Below are 21,980 nucleotides of genomic sequence, written 5' to 3' on the forward strand. Positions count from 1 at the left end.
GGGAGGAGGGGGAGGGAGCAAAGCCGGGCCGGGTGAATCACAGGGCGTAACAGGTGCCGCAGCCGCAGCTGCGCCAGCATCCCGTTCGGCTCTAGGGATAAGGTTTTCTTTTTCTCTGGGTTTTTTGGAGGTGGGGAGGAGACTCAGGAGGCCCCACCCGGCCAATGCAGGCCGCGGTTGTTCATTGCCTAGCAACGAGCGGAGCCAATGAGAGGCCGCCGGGCCTGCGGCGCCGGCTGCGCGGGGGCGGGGTGGGAACCGTGCGAACCTGCCGAGGCAGGGAGGCGGCCGCCAGGGGCGGAGCGAGCCCGGCTGGGGACGGGCAAGGCGGGAGCCGGAGGCGGGGGCGGGGCCGCCGGCCCAGGGCGCTGCGTGCGGCGCGCCTGTGCGGGCCCTCGGGGCTGCGCGATCCTGACCGGGACGCCAAGCGGTGTCTCCCCGCGGCTCCCGGGGATTGTGACGGTGAGAGCCTAGCCCCGCGGCGGGGATAGTGACGCGCCCGCCTGGGGAGGGGCGACGGCACCGGCGGGGCCGGGGACAGACCGGCCGGGGGTGGGCGCGGAGGTGAGCGTCGGCACCTGGCTCGGCGCCCCCCCGCTTCTCTGGGAGAGGCGCGGCGTGGCCGTTTGGGCCGTTGGAGGAGGCGGCGAGCGTTGACCCTCCGGCCGCGCCCGGAGGTGGAGGTGGAGGTGGAGGTGGAGGTGGAGGTAGGTGCCAGTTCCGGGACCGCTCCGCTGGCGGTTGCAGTGCTGTGCCTACCGAAGGGCTCCGGCCCGGGGAGCCTAAAACCTCCTGCAGGATGGAGAGCGGGCGGCGCCGGCCTGCGGTGCTGGGGACGTGGGGGAGGAGGGGATGGCCAATTTGGGGCTGCGGTGTCTCAGCTGAGGCTGCGGGGCGTGCGGGCTTCGGGATTTGTTAGCGCGAGCCGCGAGAGTTGTCGCTAGAATTGAGTCCCTCTGTGGCCCTTTACCGCCGCAGCGGAAGGGAACCCCGATGATAAATGTCTAGGAGACGAACATCCTCTAAGAGGCAGGCTTGTGAGAATATTTCGGTGTAGAAATTTACAGTAAAGTACAGTACACTGAATTACGAGCTCCCTGCTCCCTTTTGATCCTGTGCTGATCGCCCTGTTATGCAAGTCACTTCGGCCCAGGAAATGGAATCTGCTAAATAATTTGTTTCAGCACTTGGTAATATGGGAATCTTTAGGTTATTACCCTACTTCGGGGTCCGCAGTTATTATTGCTAAATCATCATTACTTGCAACGCAGACACAGTTCTTGTTGAATCTGAGCGAACTGAGATTTCCTTTTTCTGAACTCCATAATGGGGTGAGGGTTAGAAGAGGCACTCCTCTGAGGGTAGTTCAGAAGTGTAAGAGAGGGGGTTTCCTGGAATTAAAAAAATGCTGGGCTTTCCTATCAATTCAGATTGGAGTCTAGGTCTAGAGTTGGCTATGAGTGACGGGTGCCTTGCAGTCCCTCACGACTGGGGACAGATTGGTTTACTGTTTAGGTAGATGAAAATTCTGGCAGCCTTGACCCTGACCTGGAAAGGTAGAGTAGGACTTAACACATTTAGGAGACTGAACAAAATTTGAAAGGAATGAGAGATCTTGAGAGAGAAAAAATTGCCTTTAGTGTTAAAATTTAGGTCAAGCTATCTTGAAATTTAGAAGAAGGTAGATTTATGAACTTGGATTCAGTCAGCAAAACTTAATCTATCCAGTCCTAGAACTATCTTAACCTACAGGCCCAGGATGCTTAGGTTATTCATTCAAACTAAACCAGTAAAAGCTAATAATTAATTTGACACTCTATTCTGCCTGCTGTCCATGAAAGTTTCTCAAAATGGTTCTTTGCAAAGAGGATGAATGAGCTGAAAAGGAAGGCTCTTTTAGTGACTTGCTGGGTCTTTTCAGCCAAGTCATTTTATATCTTCCCTTCCCTTTCCCCATGTGTACAGTGAAGATAATAAAGCCCTAGGGTTAAGTAACATGAGTGAACCAGCTTGAAGATAACTGCAAGGACTTAGTTATTCTAGGATGAAATGTGAGGATCTCAGCCCCACACATTATGCCTTATGATAAGACTTGTTAAAGTATATTATGTTCCAAACACGCTGAGGCAGTATATGAGAAAACTGAAATTGTTTAGATGACTTGCCAAAGGCCTCAAGGCCAATACAAAATCAGATTATATTCTTGGCCTATCCATAATCCTGCCATAGCTGCTCTTTGACAAAGCTGGCTATGACACAGGTTTTATAAAAGGAGGCATTTGAATATCTTCTATGTAATATGCACCTAGAGATAAAAAGATGAGAAAGACACTGCCCCAGAATTGTGTGATTTTAAGTCATTGCACGTGCGTAAATTGGAGCAATTCCAAAGCTTTTACATGCTGTTTTTCCATATCATTTACCAGTGAATATATATGCCTTATTGGTACTCTGGGGTCACTTTTGTGATGGTGATCATGACCCGCTGTTAATAAAGGTGCAAGTTATCTTGAATTCATGAATTTATAGATTGAGATAGAACAGAAAAGTGCACTATTCATTATTAATAATGGAAAACTACCTAACATTTTTACTTTTGATAATGGGTCAGTATTTTTTGTACCAGCAGATTTACTGAAGTATGCTTTAATAATGTATTCTTTTAATAAATGTTTATTAAACACTAAGCCTCTACTTGTCAGACCTGAGGATAAAAATGATGAGTGTTGCCTTGTGGCGTTTGTTTTAGGAAATTTATAGTATAGTAAGGGAGAGAGCAAAAATAGAAAATAAAAATTGCAAATATGGGAAGGCTTTAGAAAACATAATTTCAGCTGTGTCCTAGTGGAGGAGGAGGAGAAAGAGGAGGAGGTGGTGTCATTCTTCACAGGTTGAACATATAGTGGTATTGTCTGTGCAATGTACTGTGGGGGAGGTACAGGTAGTTTGGTAGTTAGAGCCAGGTGGAGTGGGTTAGTGATAAGAATGAAAAATAGGAAGGTGATCTTTGACCAGTAGATGATAGGGAATCTTTAAAGGGTTTTATTCAGGGGAGTTATATTTTATTTTTAATTTATTTTTTTTCTTTAAAAAAAATTTTGTTTTCTTTATTTTAGAGAGAGAGAGGAAGGGAGAGGGAGAAAGAGATAGAAACATCAATGAGAGAGAGCATCAATCGGCTGCCTCCTCCATGCCCCCCACTGGGGACTGGGCCCACAACCTGGGCATGTGCCCTGACTGGGAATCGAACCATTGACCTCTTGGTGTATGGGTCGATGCTCAACCACTGAGCCACACCAGTCAGGCTGATTTTTACTTTAGAAGTATTTCCACTAAAATTAGTAATTTAAATGATCTAAAAATGTTCTGAACATAGACAATTTAAGTAATATTTGTGAGGCAACAGCCCTACACAGCAAATAAAAACTTTTAAACTATTTTATTGAAGCCCCCAGAAACTTTAAAAGAGTAAAAATGATTATTCGTATAATCAACCTTTGAATATTTTGTTTGTTTTTGTATTTTTTTTATTCCTCACCTGAAGATACCTTTCCACTTATCATCAAATAGAGTGGGAGGGAGGGAGAGCCAGAGAGAAACATCAGTGTGATAGAGCCACATCGATTGGTTGCCTCCAGCACGACCTGACTGGGGCCGGGGAGGAACTACAACTGAGGTATGTGCCCTTGACCAGAATTGAACTCACGATTCACTGGTCCGAGGGCCAAAGCTCTAACCACTGAGAAAGAATGGCCAGGGCTGTTTTTGTACTTTTAAATGAGGTATAATAGACATAACATTCACTTTAGGTGTATAACAATGATTCAGTATTTTTATATATTGTGAAATGAACACCTCTGTAAGTCTGTCTTCTACTTTTAAGATTAGGGGAATAGAGATGCCAGGAAAAATAAGATTCAGCCCCATTTTCAGGCAACTTGCAATTCATTAGGAGATAACACAATTTATAATGCAGTGTAGAATCTGAATGTCATAAGAGGCATAAAAATGTCAGGTCCTAGCAATGTAGGATTCTGAGATGAGAGAAGACAGAAATTCAAATTAAAAAGCCATCTAACCCCTGAGTTGGCAGTAGTCAGGCGTAGGACCCAGGTCTGTGGGTGTCTCATAGCCAGACTGGGTAGAATTGTTTGAAATATTTGAGGAACAGTATATATTTTAAAAAATATCTTTGAAGGACTTTAAGTACAAAGAATCATATTAGTTATATTCCTTGGTTCATGACACAGTTTCATAATTGGTCTATTTATTTATTTAGCTTTAGTAGAATAATAGGCACCACCTAACATAAAAGCTAAGACCTCGATAGTAACCTCGATATAACTATCTGGGCACCTCCATCCCTTCATCCCTTTTTCCTGCTTCCCCTCATCTGAGGCAACTATTTACTGAATCCTATATTTATCATTTCCTTGGTATCTTTCTTTAAAAATATTTTTTCTTTATAGATTTCTTAGAGAGAGGAAGGGAGAGGGAGAGAGAGATAGAAACATTGATGAGAGAAAACATCAGCTGGCCACCTCCTGCATGCCCCCCACCCCATTGGGGATTGGGCCCACAACCTGGGCATGTGCCCTGACTGGGAATCAAATCGGCAACCTCTTGGTGCATGGGTCAACACTCAACCACTGAGCCACACCAGCCGGGCTCCTTGGTTTCTTTTTAAATACAGCTTTATTGCTGTATTTAATGAAATTCCATTTTGCCAAAATGCCAGTCTGTCCATTTTCCTGTTGAGTGCGTCATTGCTTTCAGGGTTATGCTTTTATGCTAGTATGTTGTTGTGAAGGGGGCTGCTGCTTATGTTCATGCCTCCTGGCATACACATGCAAGAGTTTTTCTTGGATTTATACCTAGAAGTGGACTGTCTAGATTGTAGAGTATGTGAATAGAATATATGAATTTCAACTGCCATACTGATTGTTTTTCAAAGGTTCTCCTCATCCTCCAGTATTTAATAAGCCTTAGCCAGGTGTTCCCTAGGACTTTTATTTTCAACTTTGGAACACTTTTCCATTATTATTGCTATCCATTCTATAGCACCCTTAGAAAAGAATACCTTTTTGGCACTCTGTAATCTAAACTGCATAAATAGAGTACTTATTACATATAGAGAGAAACACATTCTATAGAGTACAGCCATATTCTCAAACTTTATGCATTAGAATCACATGAGAGTCAGGTAACATACTGATTTTTTTGGTTCCACTTCCAGAGTTTCTGAACCTGTAGGAGGTCTGAAGTGGGACTTGAGAGTGTGTGTTTTTAACAAGTTCCTAGGTGCTATTGATGGGGCTGGTCCTGGAACCACAATCTGAGAACTAGAACCAATGATTAAATTTGGGCTAAACATTGAAAAAACTATAACAGAAAGGTAACTACACTATTCTGTAAATAATAACAGATCGATAAATAATGTTTAGTTTGTTTGTTATTTTCATGTCTTTTAGTAGATTTTGTTACCTGTTAAGTATTTGAGGAATGAAATAGCAATAAATGGTCATTGATTTTTACTTTATTTGGACTTTTTAGCTGACTTTCAACTTTACGATGTAAGCTAGATTTAAAAGTAGTGCTTCTTGCCGGACTGGTGTGGCTCAGTGGTTGACCCATGCATCAAGACGTCACAGGTTCGATTCCCAGTCAGGGCACATGCCTGGGAATCCCAGTGGGGAGCGTGCAGGAGGCAGCCAATCGATGTTCTCTCTCATTGATGGTTCTATCTCTCCTCCTCCCTCTCTCTCTCTCTCTCTCAAATTGATATACTAACTATAAATCGTCATGTTCTTGATTCATACACTAAATCACCTTTCTGCTTCTCTAAACTGGCACTAGTCAAGATTCAAGCAGTGTGGTGATAGCCAGAGGGAAAGAAGGGTGGGGGTAGGTGGAGGTGGACAAAGGTGGGAGAGTGTGGGAGGAAAATAGATTTTGCTTGAGGTGGTGGGCACATGATGGAATGTGTAGATGATGTTTTGTTGAGTTGTACATTTATTTGACGCCTGTATGATTTTTTGAACCAATGTCACCCCGATATATTCAATTTTTTTTAAAAGCTAAAGTATTCATTCTTGTTTATCGTAATATTACAGTAGCATTCTTTCCGTTAATATATCATTGAACTTCATTGACAAATGAACTTCAGCAAACTTTATTGGGTTCCCACCTTGGGTCAATTATGGTATCTCATAAGAAAGCAGGATACAAGCACTACGATGACAGGCCTACTGACCTGAAACTCAGTTTGGATGGAGAGGGGGTTCATTACTTTTAGATCCCTACTGTAATAGGGTTAATGCAAAGTGTTCTGGAAGCACAAAGAGAATGGTGATTTGGGGAAAGCCTGGCAGTTTGAGCTCTATATTCACTAGATTTTTAAAAAATGTGTTTTTGAGTTGCTTATTTGAATTTAATATTTTGTCTGTTTTTATACAGTTCACATTCCAGTTACTCAGTTGGAGTAATTACTGTCTGGTTGTAATTTAGTGTCAAGGTGAGGTGGTAGAGAAGCAAGTACCTGTGTGTGTGTTCAGTTTGTGAAAGCAGCTCACATATTGTGTATTCCCTCCTCTCCTGCATTATAGTCAGGAGGATGTGATAATTAAATGTGTTGGACGACTGGTTTAAATCGTGGCTTTGTCACATTCTAGTTATGTCACCTTGGGCAAGAAAACTCTCTGGGTCTCAGTTTCCTCATCTGTAGTATGGGAAAAAGAACTATTTGAGTTATTTTGAGATTGAATTAGTTAATATATGTTTTTATATGCTTTTACTTGTTCCAAGTAAATGGTTTATGCATAATAAAGTTTGTTTTTATTGTTAAAATTAAGTCACATCTCATTAGTTAAACATGGTTGTGAAGACAGTGTGTGCACATTCTGTTATAAAAAATGTGAAGAACAAATTAAACATTATCTAGTTTGACCTCTTGATTTTACAGATGTGGAAACTGAAAACCAAAGAAAGTATGACTGGCCCAAGTTTGCTCAGTAAATGACAGAAGTGGCACCGAGAACCACGGCCCTGGACACCATCTGGTACTCTTTCAATACCCTGAGCAGCTTCCTTGAAATGACAGTGCCCTGAAAAAACTAAGTGTAATTAGAGGACCAAGACCAAAGCACATGAAAACATTAGCAATTAAAAGTCAGCCTAGCCCTGGCCAGTTTGGCTCAGCAGTTAGAGTGTTGGCCCGCGGACCAGAGAGACCTGGGTTCGAATCCTGCTAAGGGCACGTACCTTGATTGTGGTTTGTCCCTGGCCCCGGTTGGGGTGGTGTGGGTGGCAACCAGTTGATGTGTCTCTCTCTCTCTCTTAAAAAAAAAAAAAAGTCAGCCTGTAACGAAATACCCAATGGTGTGATATAGACTCTGCTCTCTAGAAGCAGAGAAATGTACCTTATCTGGAGGTTGATAGATTAAGAACATTCTTTATTTTGAAAAGAATCATCATAGTTATAAATCAAAGTCATCTTCCCCCTTCTTTCCTCTTACCAAGTTTGGATTACACTTGAGCTGGAGGGAGAGTCCACCTTTGCTGGGAAGGCCAGTATTCTGTGTCTTTGCTCTTCACAACGTGGAGGGAGATCTGCCTCCCTGATGGGCTGGGTCCCCACAGACACACTGACATAGCAGGGTATCAGTGTGAAGACTGCAACATCCTTGCTCACTTGTATGTGTGATATGTGAGATAGGTGCTAGACTTGTAATTGATTGGTGCAAAGAGTTTATCATTTGTCTAAGTTTGTATTTTCACTGAAGGGCAGGGGTGCTGCTGTTTGGGATTGAGGTGGGAGTACTTTCACACACTATTTCATTAAATCTGCATGAACCCACTGCCTCTAAAAACTTACAAACTGTTATATGCCCCTAAAACATTCCAGCTGTGTCAAGGTACACCCACCCATCCCATTCCCCAGGAATGTCATTGGTAACAGTTTGTAACTCTTCTAGACTTCTTCTCCTAAATGTATTTACATAGTTTGATTTGGTAAAAAATGGTGATCATACTATTCTCCTTATCCATAACCTTGTTCAAGCTATAAGTGCAGATCTACTTCACTTTAATTATCCTAGAGTGCCCTTTCTTCAGTTTGATAATCCCAAAGTACCTCTCCTTCTCACTGTACCATGTATATGTATTGGTTTTAACTGTTTCTCTATTGATGGATATTTAGATTGTCTCCAGTTTCTTCCCATTACAAATAATGCTACAGTATCTTTGTGTATGTATCATGCTTACTCATGTGTGTGATTGAATATGTGGTAATAGATGGAAATACAATTGATCAGTGGAAAGATTTACACATTTCAAATGTTTGTAGACTGTGAGATTCCCACCTAAAACTACAAACTACTGGCCTCTGGTAATGGTCTATTTTCTTTATATAATTGATTATCTGAATAACTCTGGGACATTTCTATAATTTATAACCATGTTTTGCCCAACAGGAGGGCTGCTTGTGTTAAGGTGCTGTAGATTAACTGATTAATCTAGAAATAAATGTATTCTTTATTATTCAAGCTATTCTGCCATTAATTTTGGTGTTTGAGACTGGTGCTATTCATCTCCATTGCCTCTGCTTATCACTGTGATTTCCTTTTAAAAACATATTTTTTTCTCATGTGAAAAACATATTCTCTTATAGAAAATTTGGAAGATGCAAAAAATGTAAAGATTATCCATAATATCTTTATGTGTGTGAAAATGCATGAAGAAAGGGATGAAGGTCCAGCCCTAGCCTCTCCCTTTTCTGTTCCCAGTTTGGTCTGGTCTTCCAGTTTTTCCTGTTCTTCTGTCTTTATAGAGCAGAATTTATACCTGTACGTAGATACTCATATATAATTTTTTAAAGACCAAATAAGATCATTTTATAGATTGTTGTGCAGCTTTTAAAAATTACTTAACAAATTATCATGGAACTCTTTCCAAATTAGTAAAATATCTAATAATAGCCGACTGACGTTTTTGAGCATCTACCATGTACCCAAGACAATTTACATATATAAATTTATTTAATAAACTTATTAAATACATTTTGCAGCTAACTTTATTATTTAACTACATTATAGTCCTTTGAGGTAAAGACTGTTTTTACCCTCCTTTGCAGATGAGGAAAATGAAGTCAGAGATTGGTCAGGGCCACTTACCTTGTAAGTGCTGGAAGTGGGCTTTGAAACCAGGTGGTCTGTCTTTGGATCATGTGCTTTTAGTCATTATAGCATACTATTTTACTTACTGCAACAATAATTGATTCAAGGGTGTATATAAGGAATTTAATGTAGTGTCCTACTCCCTAAGGTTCTAAGAAGATCACTTTCTAATGGTGGATTCTGGCTTGGAGCTTCACTGAGATTGTATTCTTCAACCCAAAGGGTACACATGAAATGGTTTACCATACTGTGTGTTATCACACTAGTTTGTGCAGTCTTTGTCCAGTTGGGAGATTTGATTTAATGAGTGGTGATGTGAGACAGTGCTGCTTCCTGAGCCTCACATCCACTGGGGCCACAACATGTGATGGTTAAGAATAGGCTCTGCCTTGGCCGGTTTGGCTCAGCGATTAGAGCTTCGGCCCGTGGACCACCAGAGAGGCCCTGGTTCTGTTCCCGCTAAGGGCATGTACCTCGGATTGCAGTTTGTCCCCGGCCCCAGTTGGGGTCGTGTGGGTGGCAACCATTCAATGTGTCTCTCTCTTTCTTCCCCCCTCTCTCCCTCGTGCTCTATCTGAAGATAAATGCAAAAAAAAAAGGAATGGGCTCTGAAGTCTGGGCTGGGGAATATCCCCCGGCTCTCCACTTGCCTACTCTAGAACCTTGGGCAAATTACCTAACCCTTGTGTCCTCAATTCCCCTATCTGTGAAAAGGAAATAATATAACACATAGGGTGGCTGTGAGGATTGACCTCGTAATATATCCAGAGCAGTTAGAACAGCACCTAGCATGTGTTTGTCAAATCAGTCCCCTGCATCCTATGTATGCTGTGCTTAGTTTTTTACCCATTGCCTCATTGTGTACCCACAACCACCCTACAGAGTATCACCCCGTTTTCCAGGTGAGGAAACTGGCTCAGAGGGACTTGGTCAGGATATGGCTGCAGTCCGTGTGACCCAGGCCTGTGAGGCTTCATTGTGTGTACTGGACTTTCCAACTGTAAATCCTCCTCATGGTCACAAACTCGGCAAGGGGGCAGGTGATTAAGGGAATACCACATTTTGAGTTTTAGCCATTCAGGTATATATTAAAATTTAATTTATGAATTTATTTCTGTGGAAAATAGCGATATTATTAAATCATGCCACTCAGATGAAGAAATCATTTAGATTTTAAATTTGTAAAATGTGAATTTTTCTAGAGGCTGAATTTTTATTGTTTCTATTCTAATATGCATGTCTGAATTGGGATTTTATTTAAGGTAGCAGAGGCATTTGTAATGGAATTAAAAACTCTCCTCTGGAACAAAACTATAGTAGAAGGTGGTATTAATTTTTTAAATAGTCATAACTTGGTTTTTGAGAGTAATAACATAAAAATATGCTCATAACTACATTCTCAAGTTTTATGACTAAATTTCTAAGATAGAACTAATGTTTAAAGACTTAGTTTTAACTATTTTATTTTATTATTATTACTTTTTATCTTCACCCGAAGATATTTTTTCATTGATTTTTAGATAGAGTGGAAGGGAAGAAAGGAAGGGGTTGAGGGGGAGGGAGAGAGACAGAGACAGAGACATTGATGTGAGAGAGACACATTGATTGGTTGCCTCCTGCACAACCTTGACCAGAGTTGGGGATCTAACCTGCATCCCAGGTATGTGCCCTTGACCGGAAATCTAACCCATAACCCTTCAGTCTGCGGGCCAGTGCTCTAACTGCTGAGCCAAATCGGCCAGAGCCAATTTTATTTTTTTAACTCAACAGTTTGGTAGCTCTAACTTTGTGAGATTTTAGCAAAGACTTTATTTAGTTATTTGTGAAAAATCCTGTGCAATACTTAGAAGCCCAGATGGTATAATGTTACCACGTTCCTGTATAATGAAAAACTTATTTTCTGACACCTGATTGAAGTTTGTTTTAGAATTCTGATTAGGTAGGCAATTGCACCTTCTCAAATTTGAATTCCAAGTGAACTTGAACACTTAAAATAGTGTACAGTGTGAAGGAAATCTTGTAATCATGATCCCAATGTTTCTGCTGTGCTCTCTTTCATTGGTAGATGTGTTAGAGATTTGAGGGATAAAGAGTAATACTTTTCTCTCAAAGACTCACCTCTTTTATATCTTTGCTATTGCTCCCTTACTTTATCCACTTTTGCTGGAATGAACATGTTAATTTATCATCAGTTATTTACTTGAGTATTCATTGATGATTCTGTCTATTAAGATGAATTGGGAGAATACAGAAATGTAATATGTGTGGTAAAGACTAGCTGGGAAAGATGAAATGAGCTCCTAAGTGTATGGCACACTCCCTCCAGCCTGTGCTCCTCCTGTGCTTTCTTCTTTCACCTCCTCCAAACTAATGCTTCTTCAAAGCCCAGCTCAACCGCCACCTTCCCCTCCACATAGCCCACGAAACTCAATTCACTAGGTCCTCCATACACTATTTGTTAGAAGCTAGCCACTAAATCCACCCCACACTCAATGAGCAGAATACAAGGAAGCAGGAATAATTGAGGGCGATCGTAGAGGCTTCCTCTTCCAAAATTCTACAAGTGATTGATGCATATAGAGAACCCCTGGATCTTTGGGTAGAAGGAATAGGAAGAATCAGCCAAGGAACTTTTCTGATGGAAAAAAGCAAACAAAACAAAATACAGGTGTAATTAACTTGAACTACAGATGTTTTTTGCTGAAGATCTATAAAATTACTTTTGATGTTATCTTAATATATATTGTACTACAAAAAATGGTAAGGAGTTATTCCATCCTTATTAAACTTTCTATGTAACTGATCTCATTTCTGGGAATTGTTTTTATGCCTTTTCAAGCAAACTGTATAAATGAGAGGAGCATAACAGTTCATAAATGTGCCTCAATTTTAAGTAGTAGGTAAGTTCCTTTAGAATTGTGTGCTCTGAGTGAAATAAAATAAATTCTGGAAACTCAGCCTTTTAAAGTCACTTGATGAAAATATTTTGTATTACATTGTATTTTGAAGATACATAGATAGGTTGAATGTACAGTGTTGAAAGTTTGGCGATAAAATGAAAAGAGCACAGTTTTGAAGACTGAGATTTGTATCCAGGCTTCACAACCAATTAGAATAGAAATGTGACTTTAGGTAATGCTGTTGACTTTTCTGAGTTCATGTTTTCTGTCTATAACATACATAAATATATATGAAAGAAAATTTGTTGACATGAAAAATGATAAATTTATGAAACTTAGTAAAATCTTTATTTTCTTTCAGAAAAGGCACAATTATATTAAGTTTAAATGTCTCACTGCTTTCCAGTTTTCTTTCAGGATTCTAACCTAGAAAATGCTACTAGATAATTCTTAGGTTCTGCAGAATCATTTTACCCAGAACAAACCAGAGTACCCTTGCTTATTTTACACCTGAAGTGCATGGTATTGGTAGTTTGGGACCCACAACACAGAGGGAAGCCAAAATAGTTCTTCAGAAATAGTAAGATAACTTCTTTTTTTTTTTTCTGAAATGATTAAAATTTTACTGCAAATAAGATTTTTTATTATGAAGACTTATTGACATAAATACATTAAGAAATACATGGGCTCAGCCAGTATGGCTCAGTGGATTGAGCGTCATCCCATGGACTGAGAGTCGTCCCATGGACTGAGAGATCCTGGTTTGGGTTGCAGGCTCAATCCCCAGTGGGGGGCGTGCAGGAGGCAGCCAATCCTAGTTTCTCTCTCACATTGATGTTTCTATCTCCCTTCCTCTCTCTCTCTAAAAAATCAATAAAAAGACATCAAAAAAGAAAAAGAGAACTACTTCGGACAAGGAAGTTTATTAGATGCCTGAATACATATTATTCACCAGTAAGGAAAAAAACTATGTCTCAGAATAGGAGAAAGAATTTTTTTTTTTTTTTTTATCCTCACCCGAGGACATTTTTCCATTTTTTTGTACAGACAGAGTGGGAGGGAGAGAGAGGAAGAGAGAGAGTGAGAAACATCCGATGTGAAAGGGACACATCGAGTGGCTGCCACCCGCACGGCCAACCAGGGCCGGGGACAAACTGCAACCAAGGTACATGCCCTTAGCGGGAACCGAACCCGGGTCTCTCCGGACCGCAGGTGGGCGCTCTAACCGCTGAGCCAAACCGGCCAGGGCTAGGAGAAAGAATTTTTAAAAAATAGATCAGTTATTTAAAAAATCATAGAACACCAGTTTGTGAGGATAAAGCCCACTTATGAGAGCAGACACAGCGGGAAGGTAGCCCTGAGCTGAGGAGCAGCTTTGGTTTTTGGCAGAGTCTGAGCCCACAGCTCGCATTTCTCTTTCTGCGTGTCGAAGCGTCTGGGCTAGCGCAGCTAGAAGTGAGCATCAGTGAGATGTTTGGGAATTTTTATACCATTGATATCAATTTTGGTTGCAATGACAAATTTCTTGTGTGTTCTATGCAGAGGAACTCAATTGAGGGACAAAGGTGCAGTCATAGGTGGCAAGCCACTGATCAGCTAGTCCAGGAAAACCACCCTCCTGCCTCTGTGGCGCCCAGCGAGGATGAGAATGGTCCCGGGAGCGGTTCTCACATGCCAGCTGAAGGGTTTCTTGCCCTGGCTCAGCAGCTTTTGAAGCACATCTTCAGTAGGATAGTATCAAGTATAACCACTCGGGTACCACCGTTCTTGTCACCACCAACTGGTTTCTCCTCTTTTTTCTTTTTCAATCCTGGATTTAGCTGCTGATTACTTCATCTGTACATGGCCTTTGGTAATACATAGCCGATCAGGAAGACCTGTCACTGTCTGACCACGACAGGCTATGCCTGCAGTGCGCCTTCCCCTTGTGCGCCTTGGCTTGAGGTGACGCTTCTTAACATTGCCGCCAGCTCCACTTTCCTGGCTTCGGGTTCTTCTCCATGGTATCTTGCTTCTCAGTTTTATTATTTATTTTTCTAATCCTCACCCGAGGATATTTTTCCATTTATCTTCAGATAGAGTGGGAGGGAGGGATCGGGGGAGAGAGAGAGAAACAGAAACATCAACATGAAAGAGACACATCGACTGGTTGCCTCCCGCATGACCCCGACCAGGGCCGGGGATTGAATCGCAACCGAGGTACATGCCCTTGACCAGAATTGAACCCTCGACTCATTGGTCTGAGGGCCGACGCTCTAACCGCTCAGCCAAACCAGCAGGACTGGCTTCTCAGGTTTTTCACCTGCCATTTTGCAAGATTGGAAAGGAGAAAGAATTCTTACTTATGGAACACTTTATAACTTATTTGCTTTGATATATTTCAAGATTGTTCCTTAACAATCCTAGATGAATGAAGTGATGCTTACAAGGTGTTTAAATTCTTTAAGCATCAGTTTTTGTTCATAAAATTCACTTGTGATTTTAACCTATCTTGGAATCTGAGCCGCTGTCCTAACCAGTGGTATATAGAGAGAATTGGAGATTGCAGATTACCTGAACCAGAATAGGATTCACTATTAACGTTTTTCCTTTCTTTTTTCTATACTGAAACTATAGTAACAATGCTAGCTAGCATAATCAGATTTTTTCTTATATGACTTGTCATGGATAATCATATTCACTATGTAAAGGTTTGCTGTTACTTGATTAATATATAAACACATGTTACATGTTTTATATATCTATATCTATATATATATGTGGAACTTAATTCTGGGATTCTTAAGTCTCCTTTCTTGGAAAAACTGGTGGGATAACTTCTATCATAAGCCTTGTTGTATATAATTAGTTGCATCATTGAGCAGAAAAGGACATAAAAACTGCTAGATGGTGTGAAACCATATACTGTAAGTTTGTTCCATAGCAGTTTAAAATGGGAGTTCTGGTTTTCTTTGTGAACATTTAGCTGGATTTGCCTTAATATTTAGCAGTTTGGTGTTTCTTCTTAATTAATAGGCTAGGTAACAATTCATTGTCTAAACCTGTGGATGCTGGAGAACAAAATGCACAGAGAAAGAGTAACTGACTTAAATTATTATTTTAAAGAATGGATATGCAATAGACACATTTTGATGTTTGTTGATCTTTCTGTATGAGGAGAAGAGGCACTTAGGGCACTTTGTTTCTTATTTTCAAATATATTGGAAGAAAAAAAAGGGACTTGGAAAGGTGCCATGTCAGTTTTCTTATGATTTTGTCTCTCTCCCCAACTTAATGATTACAAAGTTAACCCACTGCCTAATGTGTTTTTTATAAGGATATTTGTCTTAAGACCTTCTAAGGATTTATGTTCAACTTTTATTAAGAGCAACAGTGCATTTTATTACAGGTTTTAGGACCCATTATTTCAACAGTCAGATTGTATCTTGATAATAACAACAGATATTAATTCCTTGTGCCCCATATGCCAGGCAGCGTGCTAAATACTCGATGTGTGTTTATCTCACTTAATCTCCAGGGGAAACTGAAGCAAGAGCCATAATAATGGCAGTTTACAGTGAGGACACTAGGGCTTGGAGACATTAAATAACCTACCCAAAGCAGAGCTGAGTTAGAGCAGGTGGGTTTATTGTCCCTTGGACCCTGTATTGCTTATAGCTCCTACCTCTGAAAGCCAAAAGTAAAATCATTGCCAGTCTTGATGCAAACTCAACCTTTATCCTGCTCATCCTGTTGTTGAAGGCACCCATTTAAGGACAGTGGGAAGTGCACAATGAATAGAAAAATGGTAAAAGGTCAGTGCCAAACTGGATGACCTTCTGTGCATGTGTGTGTGACATCATAACATGTAATACACTCTTAACATCATTTGCATTAGTATAAAGAGTATGCTGCTGTACTGAGTAGGAATTATCTGTGATTTCTCTTTTGTCCATTACTTTAATTTGTACAAGTCCTGAAGGTTCAAACTCCAGAACACATTCCTAATTTATCCACCTGTCTCTGCTTCCACTGTTAGAACTTGAGTGTAACATTGGTCTTGCTTGAACTATTGCAGTATCCTGGTTTCTTTCAGCCTCCTCTATTGCTCACCTATAATCTACTCAGAGGGTAGAGTAGCTAGAGGGATCTTTTCTAAAGCCTAAAGAGATCATGTTGCTCTCTTGACAAAAGTGCTTCAGTAGCATTTTATTGCAATTTAAGAAAGTCCAACTGCCTTTCATCTATCCTTTCTTACTGTGCTTCAAACGACTGACCATTATGTGTTTCATTCTTACCAAATTCATTTCTGTCTTGAGTCTTTGTACCTACAGTTTCCTCTACCTGGTCTGTTCTAGTCATTGATCATCATCCCCTATCATTTAGGTCTCAGTTCAAATGTCAGCACCTTATTGCAGCCTTCTTGACTAATCTGGATACCCTCACCCCAATACTTTCTCATATTACTGTGTTTTCTTTCTAGTTCTTGTCACCTTCTAGTATTATGTTAATGTAATTTAAGGTCCCCACCAGAATGTGAATGTCTCGGGAGCAGGGCCTCCCCTGTGCCTAGAATAGTGTGCCGGGTACATAGTAAATAGCACAATTAAAAATTTATTGGATGAATGAAAATTTTCAACTCACTTTAACGTTGTACTGTAAACATTTCCCCCCCAGTCTCATATATTCAGAATATGGGTTGTGAACTCTTGAGCCACAGTCCAGATCTGGCCTAAAGATATTTTTATTTGGCTTATTAAAAAGTGTTGCCCTGGCCAGTTTGGCTCAGCGGTTAGAGCGTCGGCCTGCGGTCCAGAGAGACCCAGGTTCGGTTCCCGTTAAGGGCACGTATCTCAGTTGCAGTTTGTCCCTGGCTCTGGTTGGGTCATGCGGGTGGCAGCCACTTGATGTGTCCCTTTCATGTCAATGTTTCTCTCTCTCTTCCTCTCTCTCTCCCTCCCACTCTATCTGAACAAAAAATGGAAAAATGTCCTCACGTGAGGATTAAATAAGTAAATAAAAAGTGTTGTTTGCCTGGCTGGTGTGGCTTAGTGGTTGAGTGTCAGTTCATGCACCAATAGGTCGCTGGTTTGGTTCCTGGTCAGGGCACATGCCCAGGTTGTGGGACAAATCCCCATTGAGGGGCATGCAGGAGGCGGCCATTTGATGTTCTCTCTCATCGATGTTTCTATCTCTCTCTCTCCCTTCCTCTCTAAAAATCAATAAAGAAAAAAAAATTTTGTTTCAGTTTTGTTTGAGGTGTAACTTACATCCAGTCAAGTGTGCAAATCTTGCCCTGGCCAGTTTGGCTCAGCGGTTAGAGCGTCAGCCTGTGGTCCTGAGAGACCCGGGTTCGGTTCCCGCTAAGGGCATGTACCTCGGTTGCAGTTTGTCCCCGGCCCTGGTCGGTTGTGCGGGTGGCAGCCACTCGATGTGTCCCTTTCACATCGATGTTTCTCTCTCTCTCTCTCTCTGTTCCTCTCTCTCCCTCCCACTCTACCTGAACAAAAAAAAATGGAAAAATTTCCTCGGGTGAGGATAAAAAAAAAACAACAAAAACGTGTGCAAATCTTAAGTGTACACTTTGATGAATTGCACTGATGTGTATACCTACATAACCACTTTTTAGTCAAGATAACGGAGGCTCTCTCCTATCCCCCTCCTGGCCACTCCCTCTTTCCACAGGATAACTTAACGTAGTTAATTTTTTTAATTGGCATCTAACTTTAAAGATTGGGAGATTTCACACAAAAATCCAGAATTCCAACATATCTTAAAAAATAGAAAGGGTTGCCCTGGCCAGTTTGGCTCAGCGGTTAGAGCGTCCGCCTGCGGTCCGGAGAGACTCGGGTTCGGTTCCCGCTAAGGGCATGTATCTCGGTTGCGGTTTGTCCCCGGCCCTGGTTGGTCGTGCGGGTGGCAGCCACTCGATGTGTCCCTTTCACATCGATGTTTCCCTCTCTCTCTCTTCCTCTCTCTCCCTCCCACTCTATCTGTACAAAAAATGGAAAAATGTCCCCGGATGAGGATAAAAAAAAAAAAAAAAAAAAAAATAGAAAGGGTTAGCCCTGGCCAATTTTGCTCAGCAGTTAGAGCTTCAGCCCATGGACCAGAGAGACCTGGGTTTGGCTCCCGCTAAGGGCACGTACTTCGGTTGCAGTTTGTCCCCCGGCCCTGGTTGGGGTCGTGTTGGTGGCAGCCAGTTGATGTGTCTCTTTGACATTGATGTTTCTCTCTCTCTCTCCCTCTCTCTCCCTCCCTCTCGCCCTCTGGCTCTATCTGAAGATGAATGCAAAAATGTCCTCCGGTGAGGATTAAAAAAAAAAAAGGAAAGGTGTAACAACACAGGACCTGCTTTCTCTTTGGCTACAATTTGCTGTGGCTGAGATGAAGCTGTCCGAAGTGTTGGCATGTGTCCTCCAGTGTGCCTCCAGTCTGACCTCTCCTCCTCCCGTCCCTGGCCTGGAAACCAACTTCCATTTGCCACTTGTAGTTTCACTGCATGTTTGTGATGGAGAAATATTTATTTCTTCAATGACTAATATAAAAAATGGAAACATGAATGGCAGGCTAAGAAGAAAATTTGTTTCGTAGTTGACCTCACACATGTTTCTTAACTTTTATGTATTTGTTAGCTACCCTAATTCTTCTTGTTTATGTTGCAAGGTTGCAGTGTCCTTTTGCATAAATATATTATTTATGTAAACAATCTTCTGTGAAAAATATGTTATTTCATTTTTTTTGATATTATAAAAAACAGATGAATCTTGTACAAATCATTTTATTAGGATAAACTTTTAGAAATGGAATTTCTGGATTAAAAATATTTTTTCTTTTAAGAATTTTGATACATATTGCCAAATTGCTTGATAGTAGTATAAGTTGATATAATCTTTCTGGAGAGCACTGAATGGGAGTATTCACTTCTCTACACCTGTGTCAGCATTGGGAATTATAATTAAAAAGAAAAGTTTTGCTAATGTAGTTTGTAAAAACAAAAAAGGGAAATGCTGGCCAAGAATTTTTTCAACTTATCTGTGTAAATAAGAAGTGTACTGTATTCTAAAAGAAATAATATAGAAATATTTATTACTGCAATGCTGTATCTTGGATCTATATTGTGAGTTAACTCATGTGCCATGTACTTTGTATATGAAGTAATGTGAATACCTCAGTATAACTGGAAAAGCTTTTAACTTTGATCCTTACACACACACACGTACACAAACACGATAATTATTATTGAGTTTTGCCGTATTCTATATGGGTGTACATGAGGGTAAATAATGTAAAGTCCTTCTGTTTTGAAGTACTTAGAACTAATTCTTACACATGGGTTTGATATATGCTTTCATATTTTTAATTAGATGCTGCTGTTGCATGATTTGTTTTTTAAGGAGATGCCTACATAGAAGAGCGACAGCAGCTGGCCTAAATGTTTCACTGCTGAAGTGGCTCCTCAGGTATCCCAGCCTGGCTTTGCTATGGGAGATTGGATGGCTGTTACAGATCCAGGTCTGTCTGCAGGTAGCTGAGTTTAAAATACTTATAAGCTAAAGCAGTAATTGTGAAGGTGATTTTTTTCAATGAAACTATAAAATAATTACCACAAATATTGGAGATGTGACTAATGAAAGATATGAATAATTGTAAAATGTCCAATTTCCATCTTTAGTAAATTATTATGGAGAGCTAAGAATTATGCCATAATTAGTGGGGTTAACTGCCTTGGATGGGATGATTGATCACTTGATTGTTAACTATTTTTGAGAAAATTTTTAGGCATTTGAAATAAATTCATTGGCTGCTTTGGTACATTTCCTTTAATTGCATAAACTTTGAGTGCATAGACAAATGATTTTTATCTGTTATTATAAACCTAAAACACTTTAAATTAAGGTAGCATATTGTATCTTAACACGTCTAATAAAAGCACCACATTACAGTTGTGTGTTTTTGAGAAAAAAGTACATAGGTTGCCTGGCTTAGTGGATTGAGTGTTGTCCCATGGACTGAGAGGTCCTGGTTCGATTCCCGGTCAGGGCACATGGCCGGGTTGCGGGCTCCATCCCCAGTAGAGGAGCATGCAGGAGGCAGCTGATCAGTATTTCTCTCTCTCTCTCTCTCCCCCTTTCTCACTAAAAAAAAAAGTCAATAAAAAACATTTTTTTTAAAGTATATAGTTTTCATATAAAACCAACTTTGCCCTGATTTGGAAATACTTAAAAAATATGTATAGAATCCAAAATTTTTGGTAATGGAGATTATGTTATCATTGCATGCATTTTTACAGAGTATTTACATAAATGCCTTTTGTTGATTCTTTCAGAAAACAAGAATATCTCTCAATATACCTCAGAAACAAAGATGTCTCCATCCAGTCTGTACTCACAGCAAGTGCTATGCTCTTCAATACCTTTATCAAAAAATGTGCACAGTTTTTTCAGTGCCTTCTGCACAGAAGAGAATATTGAACAAAGTATTTCATATCTTGATCAGGTAACATGGTGTTTTGTTTTTGTAAGAAGCAATAGTGTAAATCATGTTCTATCATAGAACATATTGAAGTTGAGAACACTTGCCATTACAAATGTTTTGTTGTGTATTAGTCCAGGACCTGTATTAGATTTGCAGAGGTCCTTGGTGATCACTTGTCTAGATACAAGGTAAACGTTTGTATCTGGAGCAGGTTGGCCTCCTTTCACCCCAGGGCTGCTCCACTGGGAATCTCAGCCTCATTTACTATGTGGAGAAGCCGCATGTGACTGCAGAGCAGAGGCAGAAAAAGCCCAGTTCTCTCAGTCCGCTGTCCTTTGGGATAGTTAGTGTTTTCTTAACCATCACAGGATAGTTTTCTTTCTTTCTCAGAGACGATTTTTATCTTTTGTTTTTTTACTAAGCTGTCTGGTAACCAACTTTTGGGAAAATGTTTTCTCCTACCAGGAATTGACTACTTTTGGTTTTCCTTCATTATATGAAGAATCCAAAGGTAAAGAGACAAAGAGAGAATTAAATATAGTCGCTGTTTTAAATTGTATGAATGAGCTACTTATACTTCAGCGGAAGAACCTTCTAGCTCAGGAAAATGTGGAAACACAAAATCTGAAACTGGGAAGTGATATGGACCATCTACAGAACTGCTATGCAAAACTTAAGGTAAAAATTACGTGTCAGTCTGAATTTCAATGCCATTGCTGTATAATGTGATACTATAAATTTTCATGGGCTTTATCAAAATTTAAGAGTTAACTTTTTTTAAGTTTTAGTTTTTTTAAACAGATAAAAGTGAACTTAGAGTAATTTATGCAAATCAATCATACTGCTTCCTAATATCCATATTGACAACATTGATTTTATGAACCGTGTAGTGACTTGCTGAATCTGTAGAAAGTTAGATTAGGAAATATTTATATCTGAGGAAAATACATAAGGATTCCCCCACGCCATTCAGTCTCGCTTAATAAAATAGATGGTTAATTTACAGAAGTCTTATTTTGAAAGGCTGCATTGTTTAATTCCAAGAAAAAGATTCTAGAGGGCATTTATGCCAAAGCTGTTAAAAAAGCTCAGTAATGGGCCCTGGCCAGTTTGGCTCAGCGGTTGGAGCGTCGGCCTGCGATCCAGAGAGACCCGGGTTCAGTTCCCGCTAAGGGCATGTACCTCGGTTGCAGTTTGTCCCCGGGCCTGGTTGGGTCATGCGGGAGGCAGCCACTCGATGTGTCCCTTTCACATCGATGTTTCTCTCTCTCTCTCTTCCTCTCTCTCCCTCCCGCTCTATCTGAATAAAAAATAGAGAAATGTCCTCGGGTGAGGATAAAAAAAAAAAGCTCAGTAAGATAATCTCTACCTCTTAGAAGTGTCTGGGGCTGTAGAGAAGACCATAGAAGAATGCTTTCGCAAACTTGCTTGTTTCTCTGAACAAAGCAAA

The 21,980-nt window shown here is 40.6% G+C and overlaps 1 protein-coding gene across 17 annotated transcripts in view; it reads left to right on the plus strand.

Moving 5' to 3' along the window:
- Positions 1 to 357: 357 nt before the first annotated feature.
- Positions 358 to 21,980, plus strand: part of LOC118626117 (SSX family member 2 interacting protein) — a 45,887-nt gene continuing 24,264 nt past the window's right edge. For 9 of the 17 annotated variants that reach the window (XM_036255470.1, XM_036255472.1, XM_036255475.1 and 6 more), the window contains exons 1-5: positions 362 to 462; positions 6,962 to 7,058; positions 19,420 to 19,579; positions 20,382 to 20,551; positions 20,996 to 21,208. In XM_036255470.1, coding sequence (XP_036111363.1) covers positions 19,537 to 19,579; positions 20,382 to 20,551; positions 20,996 to 21,208 — 426 coding nt within the window. In that variant the 5' untranslated portion in view covers positions 362 to 462; positions 6,962 to 7,058; positions 19,420 to 19,536. Of the gene's footprint in view, positions 463 to 6,961; positions 7,059 to 15,590; positions 15,693 to 19,419; positions 19,580 to 20,381; positions 20,552 to 20,995; positions 21,209 to 21,980 lie in introns of all 17 variants that reach the window. The other 8 variants (XM_036255474.1, XM_036255473.1, XM_036255471.1 and 5 more) reach the window with 6 other exon arrangements.

Source organism: Molossus molossus, unplaced genomic scaffold (genome assembly GCF_014108415.1).
Source record: "Molossus molossus isolate mMolMol1 unplaced genomic scaffold, mMolMol1.p scaffold_m16_p_12, whole genome shotgun sequence".
Taxonomy (NCBI): domain Eukaryota; kingdom Metazoa; phylum Chordata; class Mammalia; order Chiroptera; family Molossidae; genus Molossus; species Molossus molossus.